Consider the following 16,883-nt stretch of genomic DNA (forward strand, 5'->3'; position numbering starts at 1 on the left):
GCATTTTGCTTTGGAAAAAGTCAACTGCCAAAGTAGGTGCAGTAAATGCATCCCTGCTTGATGTTGTCTTTTGAAAATACACATTTTTGTGAACCAAATAGAAATCACTGAAAATAATTGTGATGGCAGAAGAGGTGAGAATCATAGAAAACAAACAGTAGACTGAGGAACTAGAAACTGAAGGCAAAATGCATGCTTACCAACATTTCCTCAAATCTAATGCTCAGCATTAAGTTTATTTTATTCTTCTGACTTTGTTCTTGTCTAGAATGTTGAAATACAAAACCTATATGGGACAGCAGTATTTTAAAGGAGATTCTGACTTAGAGGCATTAAGTCATAATCCCACAGATGGCAGCTTCATACCATTGGCACCTCAGCCAAGTGCAGCTTCTCTTGTACTAAAAAGGGCCACTATTGCAACAACACATCAGCGTTTGACTTTACATCAACAGTAGCAGTAGGCAGCATAGAGATGTGTTGAATTTGAAGATGCACCTAGTCTATTGCTGTGTTGGGTCTGAATCTCTACTGGTTATGAAGCTGTGTTGGGTTGGGATCTGTATTAGTTATGGAGCTGTACTGGGTCTGGTGCTTAGGTGTGTTTGGAGATATACTGGGCTTGGAGTTTTGCTGGGGCTATGTTCGGTTAGGATCCATACTGGGCCTGGAGCAGTGATGGAGTTGGGCTGGAACTCGGTTCGGACAGGGAGCTGAAGCTGGAGTTGCAGGCAAGGTGAAGCAGGGTTGGTCTCCTGCAAATCATCAACATGGGAAGACGGTGAAACTTGTCTGGCTTCAGTAAGTTTTACATCATCTTCTATCACCACAAATTACTTCAACTTGCCTCCTTAAACTTGTACCTCTCTGTTTAGGTAGTCTTAAAACATACAATGAATGTCATGTTATAAGTGTTATATTTTACTTAGTCAAGTATAAATGTAATCATCTGTCATTAATTTATTATGAGCCCCCGGGGTGTAATGCTTGTGATGAGTATGCAAGCAGAGTCATATGCTGAGGGCCTGTAAAATCACAGCTATTGTGAAGTAAAAGGAAGATGTTATGAAAACCCCTCTCTCCCTCAAATCAGTGTTCGGTGTGTTCTGGTTTGGGGAGCTGACCATTAGGGCAGCAAAGCTTCCCTGGACTGCTTTAATAGGGTTGTTTTGTCTTAAGGCAATTCTTGTTCTATCCAGACAGTGCTCACTGGTATCAAGCTTGAAGCTATAGTTTAGGTATTACAGTTTGTTGAAGCCTAACCCTCTGAGGGCTCCTGCAAGGTTTAACATAGTGCCATCTGTTAATCACTCCTGTAGACCTGAAAACATATTTCCAAACACATTTAACCTTTTATATCAATCTTGTCACTTTCTCCATGTTCCTTATTAAGTTGCCTTACCTTAATTAAACATTAGTGGAAATGTTTGTCCTGATAATGTGTGTTCAAGATCAGGACAGTGTTCATAGTTTTTGATTTCTGTAAATTGGTGTTTGGTAGCTTCGTTCAGTTAGTCTCAGTGGGTATGGCACTGGGAAAATAAGGGAACAAATTTGTGAATAAATGTTGCTCATAGCAAGTGATTTAATAGAGGCTTATTCAGAAATGCGTCATACAATTTGAAAATTCTCTTTACCAGCTAAGTATGGACTGTATTAACTTTCTTCACTACTTCTACACTGCAGCTTCACTGTGGATCTGTTTGTAACAGGAATTTGGTCCTGCAGTATTTCAAAATTAATTGAATCGTTTTGCTTCCACTAAGTAAAAAGATTTTTAGTAATGTGGCCAGTTGTAGGGATATTGTACATTAGAGTGGGCAGAGTGACATTTTGTTACTCTGCGTATAAAAAGTAACCAACTGTACTCTATGCTTCCCATGTAACAAACTTTTTTAGAAATTCTGTATGACTTGAAAACATATTTTTTTATGTCCCGGGCTGGTCTTTAATCTGAAATTTTTGGAGTAAAAGCTGATGAATGTGTTTTAGATTTTTTGTCACAATTGTGTGTGGTTGATATGCTGAAAGCTAAAAAAGATACTCAACTCTGAGGCTCAGACTGTTACATCGGAGCTTGTGCACAGACAGAGCACAGACTTTGAGTGTCATGATGCTTTGCTGTCACAGGCAAGTCCATGGGCTGAGTCAGTTGCCAAGGTTACAGTACAGCTGCATCACATGACCCTTGACAGTGAGCCTGACAGTGCCTAAACACTGAGGGGGTCAGCAATTCATAGTCTCCTCCAGTTGCACACACATACTGCAGATTTTCCACTATTTTTTTATAATTAACCTAAGTTGAGATTCTCTGTCATGGTCAATGTTTTGATCTTGTCACAGATCTGTAACACTTTCACTTATTAAAATACCTCCGTGAAGATATAATACTACGGTGAGACCGTTTTCTTTCAATTAAAAATGACAGGAATATAACAGCTAATAAATTAGCTCCAACTTCCGTGGTACTTATTATTTCTGAATGACAACAACAACAATTCAAAATATGCAAAGATGAAAAATCTCTATGTGATACATAGTTATGGTTCTCCTTTCTCAATTAATGAGAGCAGCAATTCAAGAGGCTCCTTTTCTAAAGACCTCAAAAAGCACAGTGCTCTTGTTAACTTTCTGAATTCTGCAACTGGGAAAAACCTGAATCCTAAAAACGATTTCAGTGCAAAATATTCTCAAGCGATACTTTTCGTACTGTTAAGTACCGCTTTTTCAGTAGTTTTCAGTAGGGTTTACATGTTATTTTTTTCCTGGAAATAGAGTTTTCACCTTCCAAACTCAAATTAAACATACAAAGGCTGTGGGTTCTTTAACTAGTATTCAAAATACAGCAAAATCAATTCAGATTGTTCAAGAAAGTAGCGATCTATCAATTAACTGCAACAGCGAGTATAAAAAATAGAGAAAACTGTTTGAAGGAAATGTTTCAACAGCATGGCAAAAAATCCAAAAGACTAAATTGTAAAATAACAAACTGGACAAATATTGTACTGTATAGACATTTTGTTTCTGTTAATATCAATGTAATGTGGTGTGATTGAATATAATATTAACAATATCTTTGACATTCAGGTGACTTCAGATGACTTGTATGTTGAATTCATTATTATCTGTTCTTACTGTATATAGAAATCTGGAATAAAAATCATGTTTGCACATTTCATTGATGGCAGAGATTGTTACACTCTAATATCTGAATATAATTCTTTTTCATCCTGACATGCATAACATGCTAATAAAGATTGGATGTACAGATATATGCCTCCCCCAGAAATCGTGGAATTGAGCATGTTTTAATTTTTTCATTGAATTTCTCTGCTTTTCATGCAAATATAGTACCAGTCTACTGCAATTCCATGTACTCCAGCTTCTGTTGTATTAGCAGACTGAGACACTTTTGCACCATATTTGTATAAAAATCAGTTTTTAATTTGGGGCCTGTATTTGTGCAAGCCCTTAATGATGGGTGTAATGTATACCAGTGCCTGCAATTTAAATATAAATAAAAATGCTACTGCAGGCACTTAACATGATTTAATTATGACAATATTGGGCATTGATGGAAACTAGTGATACAATTAAGGATTATTTGATTTTGAATTTTGCATGAATTAGTAATAAGCTAATCAAAAACCACTTGGCATAATTCATATAGCATTAACAATAAATCAGACGTATTGTTCAGATTATTGAAAGTCATAAAAATCATGGTGATTTGAATGTGAAGAAGCTTGTCATTATTTTTAAGGAAATGATGATGTGTTCATCCAGTGCTTTAAGTTAAACTTGATTAATTTTTTTCTTTAAATTCACCCATTGTTTGTGGTATTTGGTCCTGTTTGTTACCTTCAAATTTCCATAGAAGATTCAATTCAATCATAAAGCTGAAAAAATGTCACGTTACAAACAATAAAAAAGTGAATATTTTTATTTAGAATATTATTGAAGGGTGTATTTCTGATTCTGCGTCATTTCTTTAAAGACAAGCAATTATATTGTTGCTGCTACTGTTACTGTTGTTGCCTGTAAAAACTTTTTTTTTAATATACAACTTCTCTCTTGTCTTCACAGAAAGATTTAAATAGATTTTGTTCAATAGAGGTTACTGGGATTTGAAAACCAGACTTCGTGTTTTAATAGGGATTAATGGCTAAACCGTGCCGATGAGCAGCCTATTCTTGTCCCTGACAGAAGCTCGAAGAAGCCACTCCAAGTCCTGTGTAATACAGGCAAAAGGAGCTCTGCACTTTGTCCTGACACTTCATGGTCTTTTTGATCATGGGAACTCTCTAATCAGGCTCAAAAAGAAAACCAAACAAAACTGTACAAAGCTGTTGTACATTTCTATGTAGAAGATGCCCCTTAATCCAAAGAGCTCTGACTGCTCAGAAGAAAACCAGGAAAAGAAAATCAGAGGGGCATTGAGAGTTTTTCTCGCTTGCCGGTAATTCTAATATTTATTCTGTGTAAAAGGAGGAACTCAAAACATGGTGCTCTGTCCTGCTGATATTGCAGGAATGTACTATGAACTCTTACCAATACTACATCTTAGTAAATGCCCCATTAGTAACTTTAGTACTGCTTTATTTAATTCCATAACAAACAGAAGCTCTGTGTTATGAGTGAAAATGTATTGATAGTATACATTCAGGCTTAAGACACCTTTATTACCACAATTAGAATACTAGTGTCTATACTAGGGTACTAGGGTTTTTTAATTTCATTGCTTATATGATATCTTATATATATATATTGCTTATATTTCTGTCCCCAAATCTGTAGGAAGTAGGAAGGAGACTGCAACCTCAAGTGTTTAGCTTTACCTCATGAAATATTGATTGTGCTGACACAGATATTTTTAAATAAAATAAATTATAACTTATGGTAACTATAGTGGGCCACACAGTGTTGCAGTGGTTAGCACAGCTGCCTTGCAGGGTTGGGTTTCTGGGTTCAAATCTGGACCTGGGTTGTTATCTGCATGGAGTTGTTATCTTCCCCCATGTGTTTATATGGGTTTCCTCTGGGTGCACTGGTTAGAAAACTAGAAAATTAATGGATAACACTATTATCAAACTTCTTATTTCCTTTTCCTGGACAGTTCAGATTAATAGTTTGCAGCTGTAGCATGGTACACTGGCTCTGACAGTTAGCATACCAAGTGTATAAATGCAGAAAACTTTGGACTGTTCTCACTGGACTAGCATTTCCAAACCAGAGCCACAGTATAGTGACTGGAGACACCGTGCTATAGGAGGTGCTGCTCTTCACAACAGAAGGTTTTTCCTGATTACCAGGTCATTAAAGAGCCTAGGGCACCATGCGTAAGAATAAGGGGATTAACCCCAGTGCCTTGACTATATACAACTCAGTGTTTCTATAATCTGGGCTTCTTAAAATCCCCCCTTCATTCAGCTGGTGAAACAATTTCTCCCCCTGGTGTGCTTTGCAGTGGGGCTGCTGATGAAAAATGGCTTTGTGTCAGCCAGGTGTGCTCTGAAAAAGTGGCCCCTCTCCTATATGTGAAGCCCTCTGAGGACCTTTGAGATGAAAACACTTTTACACTTTATTAAGTAAAAATCCAAGGCAATATTCTTTTATAATTCTGCTTCAAGCACTACTTGAATTGTATCTATTTTTCTCATTTGCCCCTCCTGTAGCCATTACTAATCCTCCTATTTTGGTAATTTGATAGTGTCTTCAAATTTGATTAGTTTAAGTTTAACTTTACCAGGATCTAAACCATTGATATAAATTAGGAAGAGCATGATCCCGGTACAGATCTCTGCTCCACACATTACATGACATCACCCCAACGTGGGCTTTCTCCCCTTATCTGTACTCTCTGTTATCTATAAACCTGTTGTCAGTTCACACAGTTACAGTACACTTCCCTGAATGCAACTTCCTATAATTTGAGAATTAATCTTTTTTGAGAAACATTATCAAACGCCTCTGAAAATCTAAATACACCAATTCATCGGCTCGAGTGTGTCTAATACTGCTGTTGCTTGTTCAAAGAGCTTTAATAAGTTAGTTAAGCAAGACCTATCTTTCCTAAATCATGTTGATTATCCTCTAGAATCATGTTTTACACATAGATGATTCGCTGGTTTATTTCTAATAATTGTTTCCAATTATTTCTAATTGTTTTTAATTACTTTGTTCAGTGTTGCCATCCTTCTTATGGATTGGTAAGATATCACTGGGACCTGGGAGTGTATTAACCTTGAGTGCTTCTAGTTTTGATTCTTCTATGTTAATATTATTTAATCCAGAGCTTTGTCCTATTGCTGCAACAGCCATAGTGTCTACAGTACTTCTTTCTTAGTGAACACCAGAGTGACATCCTCATTTAGTACATCAGCTAAATGATGCAGTAGATTCTAGAATGCAGACAAGTTCCTTCTCTTGTTCAGAGTCAACAAAATGAAGACATGATAGCAAATTGTGACCAATATGTGCTGTTGTGGTTTAGGGCATTTTGGAATTCCTCTGGGGCTTTGACGTGGCCTGGTTTAAATCACAGCTCTGACCACCCACTAATCAGGAGCCGCAGTACTGTCTCCAGTATGCCCGCCAGTGCTTTCCAGGTCTCCAGACATCAAGGCAGGAAGCCTCTGGAGAATGAAAAGTTCTCCTCAAGTAGCAGGGCTATAACATGCAGCTGGAGAGTGGGATGGTGAAGCGACAGGGCTGAAGTAGATCTGAATCCCTAAAGCAAAGACCTGTCCCTGTCTAGGTCCTCTGGCTATGTCCGCAGATGGCCAGCATCTTACTTTTCACTGAAGGTCCATGTCACTTCAGGACTCCTTGTGGTGCAGCTTAGAAAATCATACTGAACTCAACTGCTATCAGTCGAACAAAGCAATTCACCACTTGATCTACTGTGCGCCACTTTATAAATACATGTCCTTGGTTGTGTGGTGTCATTCATTTTATTAATACTGAAGCAAAATCATATCAAAAGGAATTCAGGTTGAAAAACACTTGATAATAACTGTTTAAAAAAAATCAAAGTAATTCATTATTAGGGACTGCTTGTTTGTGACATGGTGTTCCATGGTTTCAGATCACATACGCATTTGTCTTTCTGTTTGCTCAGACCTGTGTCCTGGGATTTTGTTGCTTATCCCTCTCCCCAGCCTTCCTTTAAATCCATTGTTTTCGGTTTTGTTTTCTATTTTCAATTTGATTAAGCTCACGGATTAGCAGTGGGGAGACTTTCAAATATATTGACTCGTCGTCATATAATGCCATTGCAGATATTAAAGCCTACATTTCATGCACCCCGTCCCTACCTGAATAGGGCTTAAATAAATTTAATTTAATGTGTTTTTTTCTCTTTAGTATAGGTCTGTCAAACTGAACCAGTTATGGTTCTTTTACCAACACAGCAAGTTTTTGTTGATTTTGATTTGGAGTGACTTTCCAAAGGCTTCCGGATTTTGCAATTTGATTATAAAGTATTCTAGAAATTACTTCTGCAGGCTTCTTTGATGATCTGTAATCCCAAAGGTGGGTTTCCTCTATTTTTGAGACATTAAGCATCCTTGTTCAATACACGCTTGCAAGGATAGGCTCTGACTCCCCCGCAACCCTGTACTGGATAAAGCTGGTAGAAAATGAATGGATGTTCAATACATGGAAAGACAGGAACAAAACAATAATTTTGTGCTTATCTTTCATATTAGGCTTTTGAAGCATGGCCAAAATAATACATGTCTCTGAAGGACAGAGACATCAAGAGTGTCCCAGCTAACATATTTCATTGTGCGATGTTTAAAGTCAGGTGTGTACTGTATGTACTTGAAAGGTTAATATGCAGTATAGGCACATAAATATGTCTGTTGAAGCCAGGGTAAAATCACTAAAGATGAGCACAGAGCTGGAAAGCATTAATCTGTAGCTTCAGCCAAACATAAAATCATAAAATCTTAATATAGTGCTCAACCTTTGCTCTGAATCGGGGTTCTTAATCAGCAAGGGTTTCACACTGTGCCACTGAATGAAAGGCTCATTTCAATTAAGGACAGCGGCAAAAATGCAAAAGCCAGAAAAAGTAATTATTCAGCCTCCGACAGAGAAAATCCCACAACCTCCTGTCTGTCTTTAGTTTTCTTCACAAGAGCCCAACATTCTTCTCTTGCCACAAGGACATGACTGGACCTCCAGTCTTCCCACACCCATTTACTTTTACTTTGCCCTGTGGAAGCCACAACAAGACCTGCTAAACAGAATGAAGAATACAAACAAACACACAGCATTTGTTGAAATGCGGCAGAGGACAGAACTGCAGGTTATTAGCAAGAATAAAAGCATAATAACTAGGAAACCAGTTTTAGATTGTGTTTAAGTCTGTTGTTATAATATGATAGTCATTTGTATAATATTTCTTATAGCTTAGAGGGAAGTTGATAAACAGAGTTTATTAGAATATTGCTTACGTGCCACAAGAAACACAATTCCTAATCATAATATTTGCTCATTTTTATTTCTGCAGTTTAAATGTACTCTTAAATATGTAACTCCCTTTGTTTTACCAGGCGCACACAATATTGGGCACTGGGTGATGGAAAGTCACTTTTATGATTACTGTCACGCTATAAAATTTATAATATTTGGACACTTTATAATGAAAGATCATTTTTTACTGCCGTACTGTGAAATTTGTTATAATTTGTGCAGAATTTCTCCTGTGTAATGGAATGTGCCTGTATTATTGTAAATCAGCACAAACACAGTTATCACTGCATTACAAAAGTGACACATAGCTTTGATAGTTTATTTACTGTTTTGGCTCATCATAATTTTTCGCGTTGCTAAAAAAACAACCTGAAATTTATAAGGGAATCCATGTGGTTGAAACACAAAAAGTGTTTTATTTCTCGCTTCATCACAGCATCTAAAATATAGGCAGTAGTAATAAGCAGCTTTGAACTCTGCACCAGTAGTGTTCTGGGTTCGATGCTCTGATGCTGCGCTGAGCAACACACCTGATTGACATTGCTCTAGTTGTGTAAATGAGTCCCATAATTTGTAACAAGCTTTTATTAAAATTACTTCTAATGTATACAAACACAGATTGTGTATAGATAATCAAAAATGCATGTAAATTATATAATACCATAATAATAGACAAAAAGATGGTGGTAAAACAAGGTAAACGGGATAATCACCCAATTTTTGCACCAGATTGTAAAGTTTTATTTTTCTCCAAATATTGGACTTCAGGATATTTGATTTTTAGCCTTCTAACCCTCGTACAGTAGCTACAGTAGCTGTGTATAAGCAGGATCTTTAAATCTGTTGAAAATGAACAGTTAACATTTTTATCACATTTTGGAAACAGAAAAAACAACAAATAAAGAACCATAACAAGTAGAGAAAGGGAGTTAATCAGACACATTTTGAAAATGAGAGAACATTCTAACTACAATATGCCTAATAGCTGATCATTGAGCAGGAGCAGTCAAGAGTTCAGTGGCATGGTCACACCAGTCTTATCCAAGTCAATTTTAGGCAGATAGACTTAAAACTGCTCAGTCACAGGACACTCCAAGAGTGAGTGTGCATCTATGACAGAGCGTATTGTATGATGGAAGATGCAAGATTGAAATGGAATAGCTGCTTACCTTAGTCCCACACTGTATCCTGAATGGGGCTTCCATCCAGCTTGTCTAGTTTAAGCAAAGTCACAGACAAAGGAGACATCTCTTATGGAATTTGATGCAAGAAAATCAGGCACTGGATGGGAGATAAAGCTGTGTCCTATGGTAATAAGAATAGGAATACGAGATAAATAAAATAGGAAAGTCCAAGTAGGGAGTTAGCCTCAGTTCGATCCTGAAACATTCATTATCATCAAAGATGTTACCATGAATATGAACATTTCCTGTACACCCAGATGGGTAGCTTACGGTTTCTACATTGGGTAGTTCCATGCTGAGCGATCAGACCCCTTCACTGCCTCTAAGGAAAGACCTGCACAAGAGACTAGCTGACGAACTGCCTCATCCACAATACAAAGGAGGATTTGCACATTATCAAAAACAAATCATCCCTTCAAAAAGCCTGTCAGATCCTGATGTTATTAATTACAAATATGCTTCTATCTGCTTAAAAAGAACCTTTGCAAACTGTGTATGACTTAATTTAAAAAGATAACTTCCCATAGCTCTTTGAACATTGCCTTTTTTCTAAAAGAAGAAAAATTAGAGATGATTTCTTACCTCCAGGAAAAGTTTTCATTGAAAAATATACAGACTTTAATATAAAAAACAGCTCTCTTTGCCAGCACCAGATTAGTTACCTTCTATACCAAGTATTCCTGCATAGATTGAGCAGATTCTAAGTCCTACAAAGTTAAAGTAATGTCTTAAAAGCAACTCGATCAGTAATTATTGAGGTAATTTCAGAGAATCATTGTTGAATGAAGTGAATGTCTAGCACAGACCATCAAGCCACCATCTGCATGATTTTTAGAAGATGCCATGTTTACCAGGGTCCAATGAGGTTGCAGGATATTTGAACTACAACTTTTTTATACCACAGAATTGCACATGTTTTTAGCAGGAGTTGTTGTTTATTCTACTGTATATGAGAAGGCACTAGGTATGTATAGTTCAGTCAGGCTTTCATAGACATTACCTGGCTGTTGTGTGATATTGTGAAGTAAACTCTGTGAAGACTCTAGGATGATGATCAACAACTCCCTCTCCTGTTTTCCCAGGTTTGAGTTTCTCTCATTTTTATTCTGTTGATGCTACTTATGTGACTGAGTTGGTAGCTAGAATGAGACCTACTGCCTCTGCACTATACCCTGTTCTTATCCCCCACTCAAGATAACTTTCTCTGCTGTATTTCCATCAATCCCAATTACTCATGGAATTCCACAGGTTCTTTCCCACCTACTTTACATTGTAGAAATTATATGAAGCCTTTTGGTCAGATTGTTCTCTATCATGGACTTAGATTTCACTGTGATTCTAACTTAATCAGAGTAAATACAGCAAACCAAATCAGACACTACTGTTGCCTGTCTGACATCAAGTTATAGATGCAACAGAACTTTCTTGTGACAAGACCGAGGTCATGCTTACTGCCTCCTAACAACAGCTACGCAAAATTGGTGATTTCAGTGTCATGAAATGAAACCCTTGACCAAACTTAGAAACCATGGTGTTATTTTTGACCCTATGTTGTTACTTGAAGCCCGTGCTAGAAATCTCACAAGGGTATCATTTTTCCATCTGTGTAACATTACCAGGTGTTGAAGTCCTTGTTCTGCCTATCCGGCTAAATTGTTGACACATAATACATTATTTCATCAGGATTAGACTACTGTAATACATTGCTTTCTAGGCTATTTCCTGAGCTACTAAATAGGCTCCAGTGTGTCCAGAATTCTGGGCTTGTCTGCTAACCAGAAATATGCTGACTCAGTGTTTAACTCCTGTCCTAAGTAAATGGCACCTGCTCTCTGTGAAATTTAGAGAAGGTTCTAGAGTTCGCCTGATTACATACAGTATGAGGCAAATGATTGACCTAGCTCTAGATTATCTTTAAGCACTTACTGCAAGAGTACAACTCATCTCTTAAATTTGAGAAATACTGATTTGTGTCTTCACATTGTACCAGATATAAGGCTCTACGTAATGTGTGACAATAGCTTCTTTTGGACAGATCCATGATTGTGGAACTTCTTGCCCAGGTCTGTTAGAGACTCTGCAACTGTGGACACTTTTTTACTAAAGGTTTTCATGTGCAATTCTATTTAACTCCTGGTTTAATCTAGTCATTCTGTTGTGTGAAGTGTGACCCTTAAGTGTATTTTTTTTCAAATGCAAAGATATTTTAAGATAAGAGAGTGTTTCCAGCTCAAGCAGGGCTGTGCACTTAAGAGAGTGCAGCATGATAAATATTTGAGAAATAAATAGAAATGTTTTTTAGGCTTTGCTAAATAAAAACTGCAATGAACAATAAGACCAAAGGAATATCCTCACAATGTCTGTTGACAGGAATGCCTGAGTCCCCAGTACATACTGTATATAGTGCAGAGATGTTTGTGAACCCCTCAGAAACTGAAATACCTAAAATTACTTATTAAATTTTATGGTTTGTACTGTACATCATTGTATTTGAATGTTTTTCAATTAGAATGGGAACATATATTGCATTCATTTCTAAAATAAAAAATGTTAATTTAACAAAAGTAGAAATGCACTTGAACTATTTACAGTTCACAATGTTCATTATAAAAAATATAAAGGTGATGCAAACTTCAAACGTGTAGGGCAGTAGTTTATATTATATAGCCCATACTGTACATATAGTACAAATATATAGCTATTAATTTGGCCACTGGGCATTTCAGGAAGAGAAAAATATTATAACAAATATATTTATGTTATACCGCATAAATCATCTTCAACTAATTCAGTTTGGATTACAAAATGTTATTTGTTGTTGCAGAACAGTCCTGTTTTATAATATAGATATTTCAATGACTGGAATACACTTTCAAAATAGCTTCAGGAGTGTTCAGTTTGGAGCCCAGATCCAAGTTCAGAGAGAAATGAAGCTTTTACTTTCGTGATATGGCCTTTAATTCAGGGAACAGCCATTGTAAGTGAAATCCTCACAGTGATCTGCACTAACAGTCTGCATAATTAAAGGTGATGTAAAAGTCTACAAATCTGGTTAGGAGTTATGAAAGGAAGACAGACCAATTTAGTTTAGTCACCGAGACCTTTGGTGTTATCGGTGCACTGAATCAATGAGGTCTTCCCACATGAGAGGGGCTTAACCAGCCAGTATACAGTGCATAATGATGGGAAGACACGTCCCAGGGAAGCAGTGAGTATTAGCAATGACAGCACAGAAGTGTGAACCAGCTGTGATACATTAAACAATAGTCCGAAATTTAGAAATGACCTTTTCATGAAGACTAGCTGTTTTAATTAGACAAATGTTATCAGGAGAATATCTTCACCCATTCCACCTATTTCATGTAGCCTGCTCTGATTAAGTTCTAAAAAGGTTTTTTACTACTTTACGTTTGTACAGTGTGCCCCAGCTGATTAGAGGAGTCAATTGTAGTGGATAACTTCATGTCTACAGGCTATAAACAAATTATCTTTTGGAATAAAATTATAATTAAAACACCTTAACAACTAACATTTACATTATGTTTTTCATGGTATTATGTTCTTGAATTTGGCAAATTTTGTGAATTGTAACTTGATTATGGACATAGTTGTGTTTTCTCATTGTATCTTTGTAATGTGCTTTTTACTGCCTGACCCATGACTAGAATGAGGTTTGTGAGTAGGAACTGCTATAGAGAAGTTGTGTCCAGTCTCAGTACCGAAGAGCCATAGTTCAGCAGGATATATAAGGAATCGTTAAATCAGCATTCAGTATTAAATCGGGTATGTGAGTCTCCAGGAGCCAAAGCATCAACCTTAATATTTGGGTGTAACCCATATTCCAGCACATATTATCCTAGTGCACATTTTCCTCTAAACAAGGCACAAGCAAGAAGTTAAGATAGGCAAAATGTATGTGTTGTGGGATTCTCTTTGCACACTTCTTCTTCAAGCAAGAAGCAAGGGTAGTGTAAAGGCTTAAAGCCTTAACTGCATGTTATCACAATTGTGTGATGATGGTGTTCATCATGGCCTGAGCTTCAATGTGTGTTGCTGTTGTTTTTCTATACTTGTGACAGCAGGACAGACATGTGTGGGCCCTGCAGGCTGCTCCCTCTGTGTTTGCTTCTGTTCCCACAGTGTAGGTGTGCCTGGAGGGTCAGTTCTCCCTGCAGCAGGGCAGGGTGGTGGTGGAGACCTGCTGTCGTGTCCTTTCCCTCTGCTGCTGGTGGTCACATGAGGATTAGCTTTACAACCTCAATCATCGCTCCTCAGAGCCTTGGCAAGTCAGAGAAGCCGGCGCAGGCCCACATCATGGTGCGAGGGTGTTTGGTGTGGTTCTCTGCTCTGCTGGTTCCTGCTGCACCCTTCTGTAGCATGTTGTATTCCTCCCTTTGTTCAGCCATTCAGCTCCTGAGATGTACTCTAGCACCTCTCTTCCCCAGGCACAAGGCAGGGCAGACATAGACACAATAATGCACACTCACACCAATTTTCCCAGAAGCCACCCCACATAACCCACTACCATGTCTTTGGACAGTGGGAGGAAACTGGAGCACCTAGAGGAAATTTACATGAACATGGGGAGAACATGCAAACTCCATACAGATAGGACCTCAAGTCTGAAATTGAACCCAAGGCCCCAATGTTGTGAGGCAGCAATGCTAACCACAGTACCACTGTGCTGCCCAACCGCAATACTAATGGTCAGTCATCCTCTGCAATGATTTTAGTACACTTATTTAAAAGCATAAATTTTTAATCAAGAGTGAAATATAAACAACGCACTAGCAAAGTGTAATTTAGAAAACTATGTATAATTTTGGACACCACTAGAAAGATGCTGGAAAGGACTAGAAAGATACTGCTGCTCTGGATTTTCTCTCAATCCAGAGAAAAATAACAAGATACAGTATATTTCGGGGCTTAAAAGTATTCCCTGGTCTAACAGGCTGAAAAAAACTAACCTTTTTCAGTCTTGAACAAATAAAATTATGAGAAGTCCTAATTGAAATCAACTCAGTGGAATAAAAGATCTGTGAATTAACCAAATTACATGGAGGCGGTGATGGTTGCTTTTTGCGTTATATTGATGTTAACTGCACGGTAGGTGTGCAACGCGCAAACACCGGCTAAACTGTACGTGTGCGCTGATGCGACATAATTCTCTAAAAGGGGCTTGTTTGTAAAATTTCTTCTGTGGCAGAGTAAACACCCATTCCAAACTCCAGTCCGGTTATTTACAGTCTCCGTAAAGAAGGCAGGAGTACGTTGGAGCTCCATTGGCTGGGAAGTGTGGCTAAGACAAGAATTTCTCTCAGTCTCACCGCTTGGAGTAGAAAGAGAGAGGCAGAGTTCCAGTAGGATGCTCTCTGTCGAGAGTACGAGGTAGCAGCCGTGGAGGATAACACACTTTGAAAAAAAAAATGCACCGAACAGTCCTGATTCCCCAAACCCCGCAGTGTGTCCTACTAAACGCGCATTAAAAGAAACACACAGCGGAACCTTGTCTGCTGTCTTCAAAAGGAAATTGTCTATGCTAAAGGGCGGTGGCACTCGCTTTACACTAAAGTGGGTCTGACACCAGTCCTGGGACCCCACGAACCTGTTTTCTTCCCGAGTCAGGAAGAACAAAGCAGAAAGTTCTTGAGCGGTCCTGCCGCAAAGCAGCGGATTTTGTGTTCCACGAGGAGTTGTTACATCCTTCGTATCATGGGGAAAAGTCAGCAGACTGGACACATTGGAACAGGACTGGGATACGTACTGCAAATGTGCATCTTACCTGGACTCGCAGTGTTGTTCGTCATCAGCACGGCTTCCGCTCAAGGTAAGAAACTGAGATGTCCCGTTACCTGGGCGTTGTGGGACGCGCTTCAAGCACATATGTATACACACGTACATTATATTGTAGTAACTTCTGATGTAGTGTGTTTGCACGGACAGGCGCTTCATATAGAACACTTGCAAAGTTTTATACATCTTACTCTTGTAAATACCAGGTACGTTTAAGTTTTTGTTACCGAAAAGTTCGATATTCCTGTCGATCGAACGAAGCAGTAGAACCGAGAATAATTTCTGCGCAATGCAAACCCTAGCGTGATAGGACGATTGAAAGCACAGCAGGTTCTTTGACTTTGAGGGAATCGCAAAAAAAACTTCAGGCGGACACAGGTTTTGTGTGCGCCGACTATAGTTAGAGCTTGTGCTATCGATACTGTGGGGAGGTTTATGGTCGGCTGTGTTAATTTAGAAGTAGCCAAGTGCTACAGGCACCATGTGCATTCATGCTCCCGATTAAGAAGTAATCCACAATGTAAATATTGGAAAACGGCTTTATTACGGAATAATTAGTAGTCCACGAAATTTAATAGGGGTTAGTCTGTTTAGTTTGTGTGTCGTAAGCAAACATTTGTTCACGCTGGACTCCAAACAAACACTGGACAGAACGGGCACCGCTTCAAAGGCTCTCTTAAATCGGTCAAGGATGCGTCCACTTCGGTGCGGACTTCCTTTATTTGGCAGAAAAAAAAGTTAGAATAATACAATAAGAAAGTCGTCTGTTTAAAACCAAAGTCTGACAGCTTTGCCTCCTGTCTCGATTCATCCAACATTGGCAGGGATCATTACAGATGTAGAAATGCCGGAGAATCAAAATATGGGAATCAGGCACTGAAGGTGTGTGATAGCGGCGGCCTCGGGCAGAGATTTCCAGTGAAAACGGAGTGGAGCTACAGTATGACTTTGCTCTCACCAACAGTTGCATAATGGGAAGGAAAACTGGAATCATAACCGATTAATTGCCCCGAACAATTCATACGCTGAGACCCGCTTTCCTGTACCTGGCGCGACATTGCCCGCGTATAAGCTCTTTGGAAATAATCGACATTTCTGCCGAATACAGGGTAGCTCACGGGCCACTTCAATAAGCAGCATGTACTGTACAGAATACACCGATTTAATTTATAAGAAAGTGTAGTCTCCGCTGCTGCCAATTATTGAACCATTTTGGATTAAGTTTGGTAAACTAAATACCATACATAAAATGCTGTATGAAATATACGTAATCTATTTTAAAATCAGTTGCAGTGTGGCTGGTAAACAAATATCGTTGACATTATATATTTAAGCGGAAAGTTAACGAGCCCTTAGCACGATAAATATTATTACTGCATTTCAGCCGAACTGTAAACTTATCATTTTCATTGTTTTCCAGCTGGT

At 38.3% G+C, this 16,883-nt stretch overlaps 1 protein-coding gene across 2 annotated transcripts in view; it reads left to right on the forward strand.

The window, feature by feature from the left end:
* Window positions 1-14,946: 14,946 nt before the first annotated feature.
* The window catches only part of LOC148672748 (netrin receptor UNC5C), a 177,983-nt gene continuing 176,046 nt past the window's right edge, over window positions 14,947-16,883 (forward strand). For both annotated transcript variants that reach the window (XM_088628611.1, XM_088628612.1), the window contains exon 1: window positions 14,947-15,492. In XM_088628611.1, coding sequence (XP_088484737.1) covers window positions 15,378-15,492 — 115 coding nt within the window. In that variant the 5' untranslated portion in view covers window positions 14,947-15,377. The remainder of the gene's footprint in view (window positions 15,493-16,883) is intronic.

The sequence above is a fragment of the Lepisosteus platostomus genome, chromosome 4, assembly GCF_059453375.1.
Source record: "Lepisosteus platostomus isolate fLepPlt1 chromosome 4, fLepPlt1.hap1, whole genome shotgun sequence".
Taxonomy (NCBI): domain Eukaryota; kingdom Metazoa; phylum Chordata; class Actinopteri; order Semionotiformes; family Lepisosteidae; genus Lepisosteus; species Lepisosteus platostomus.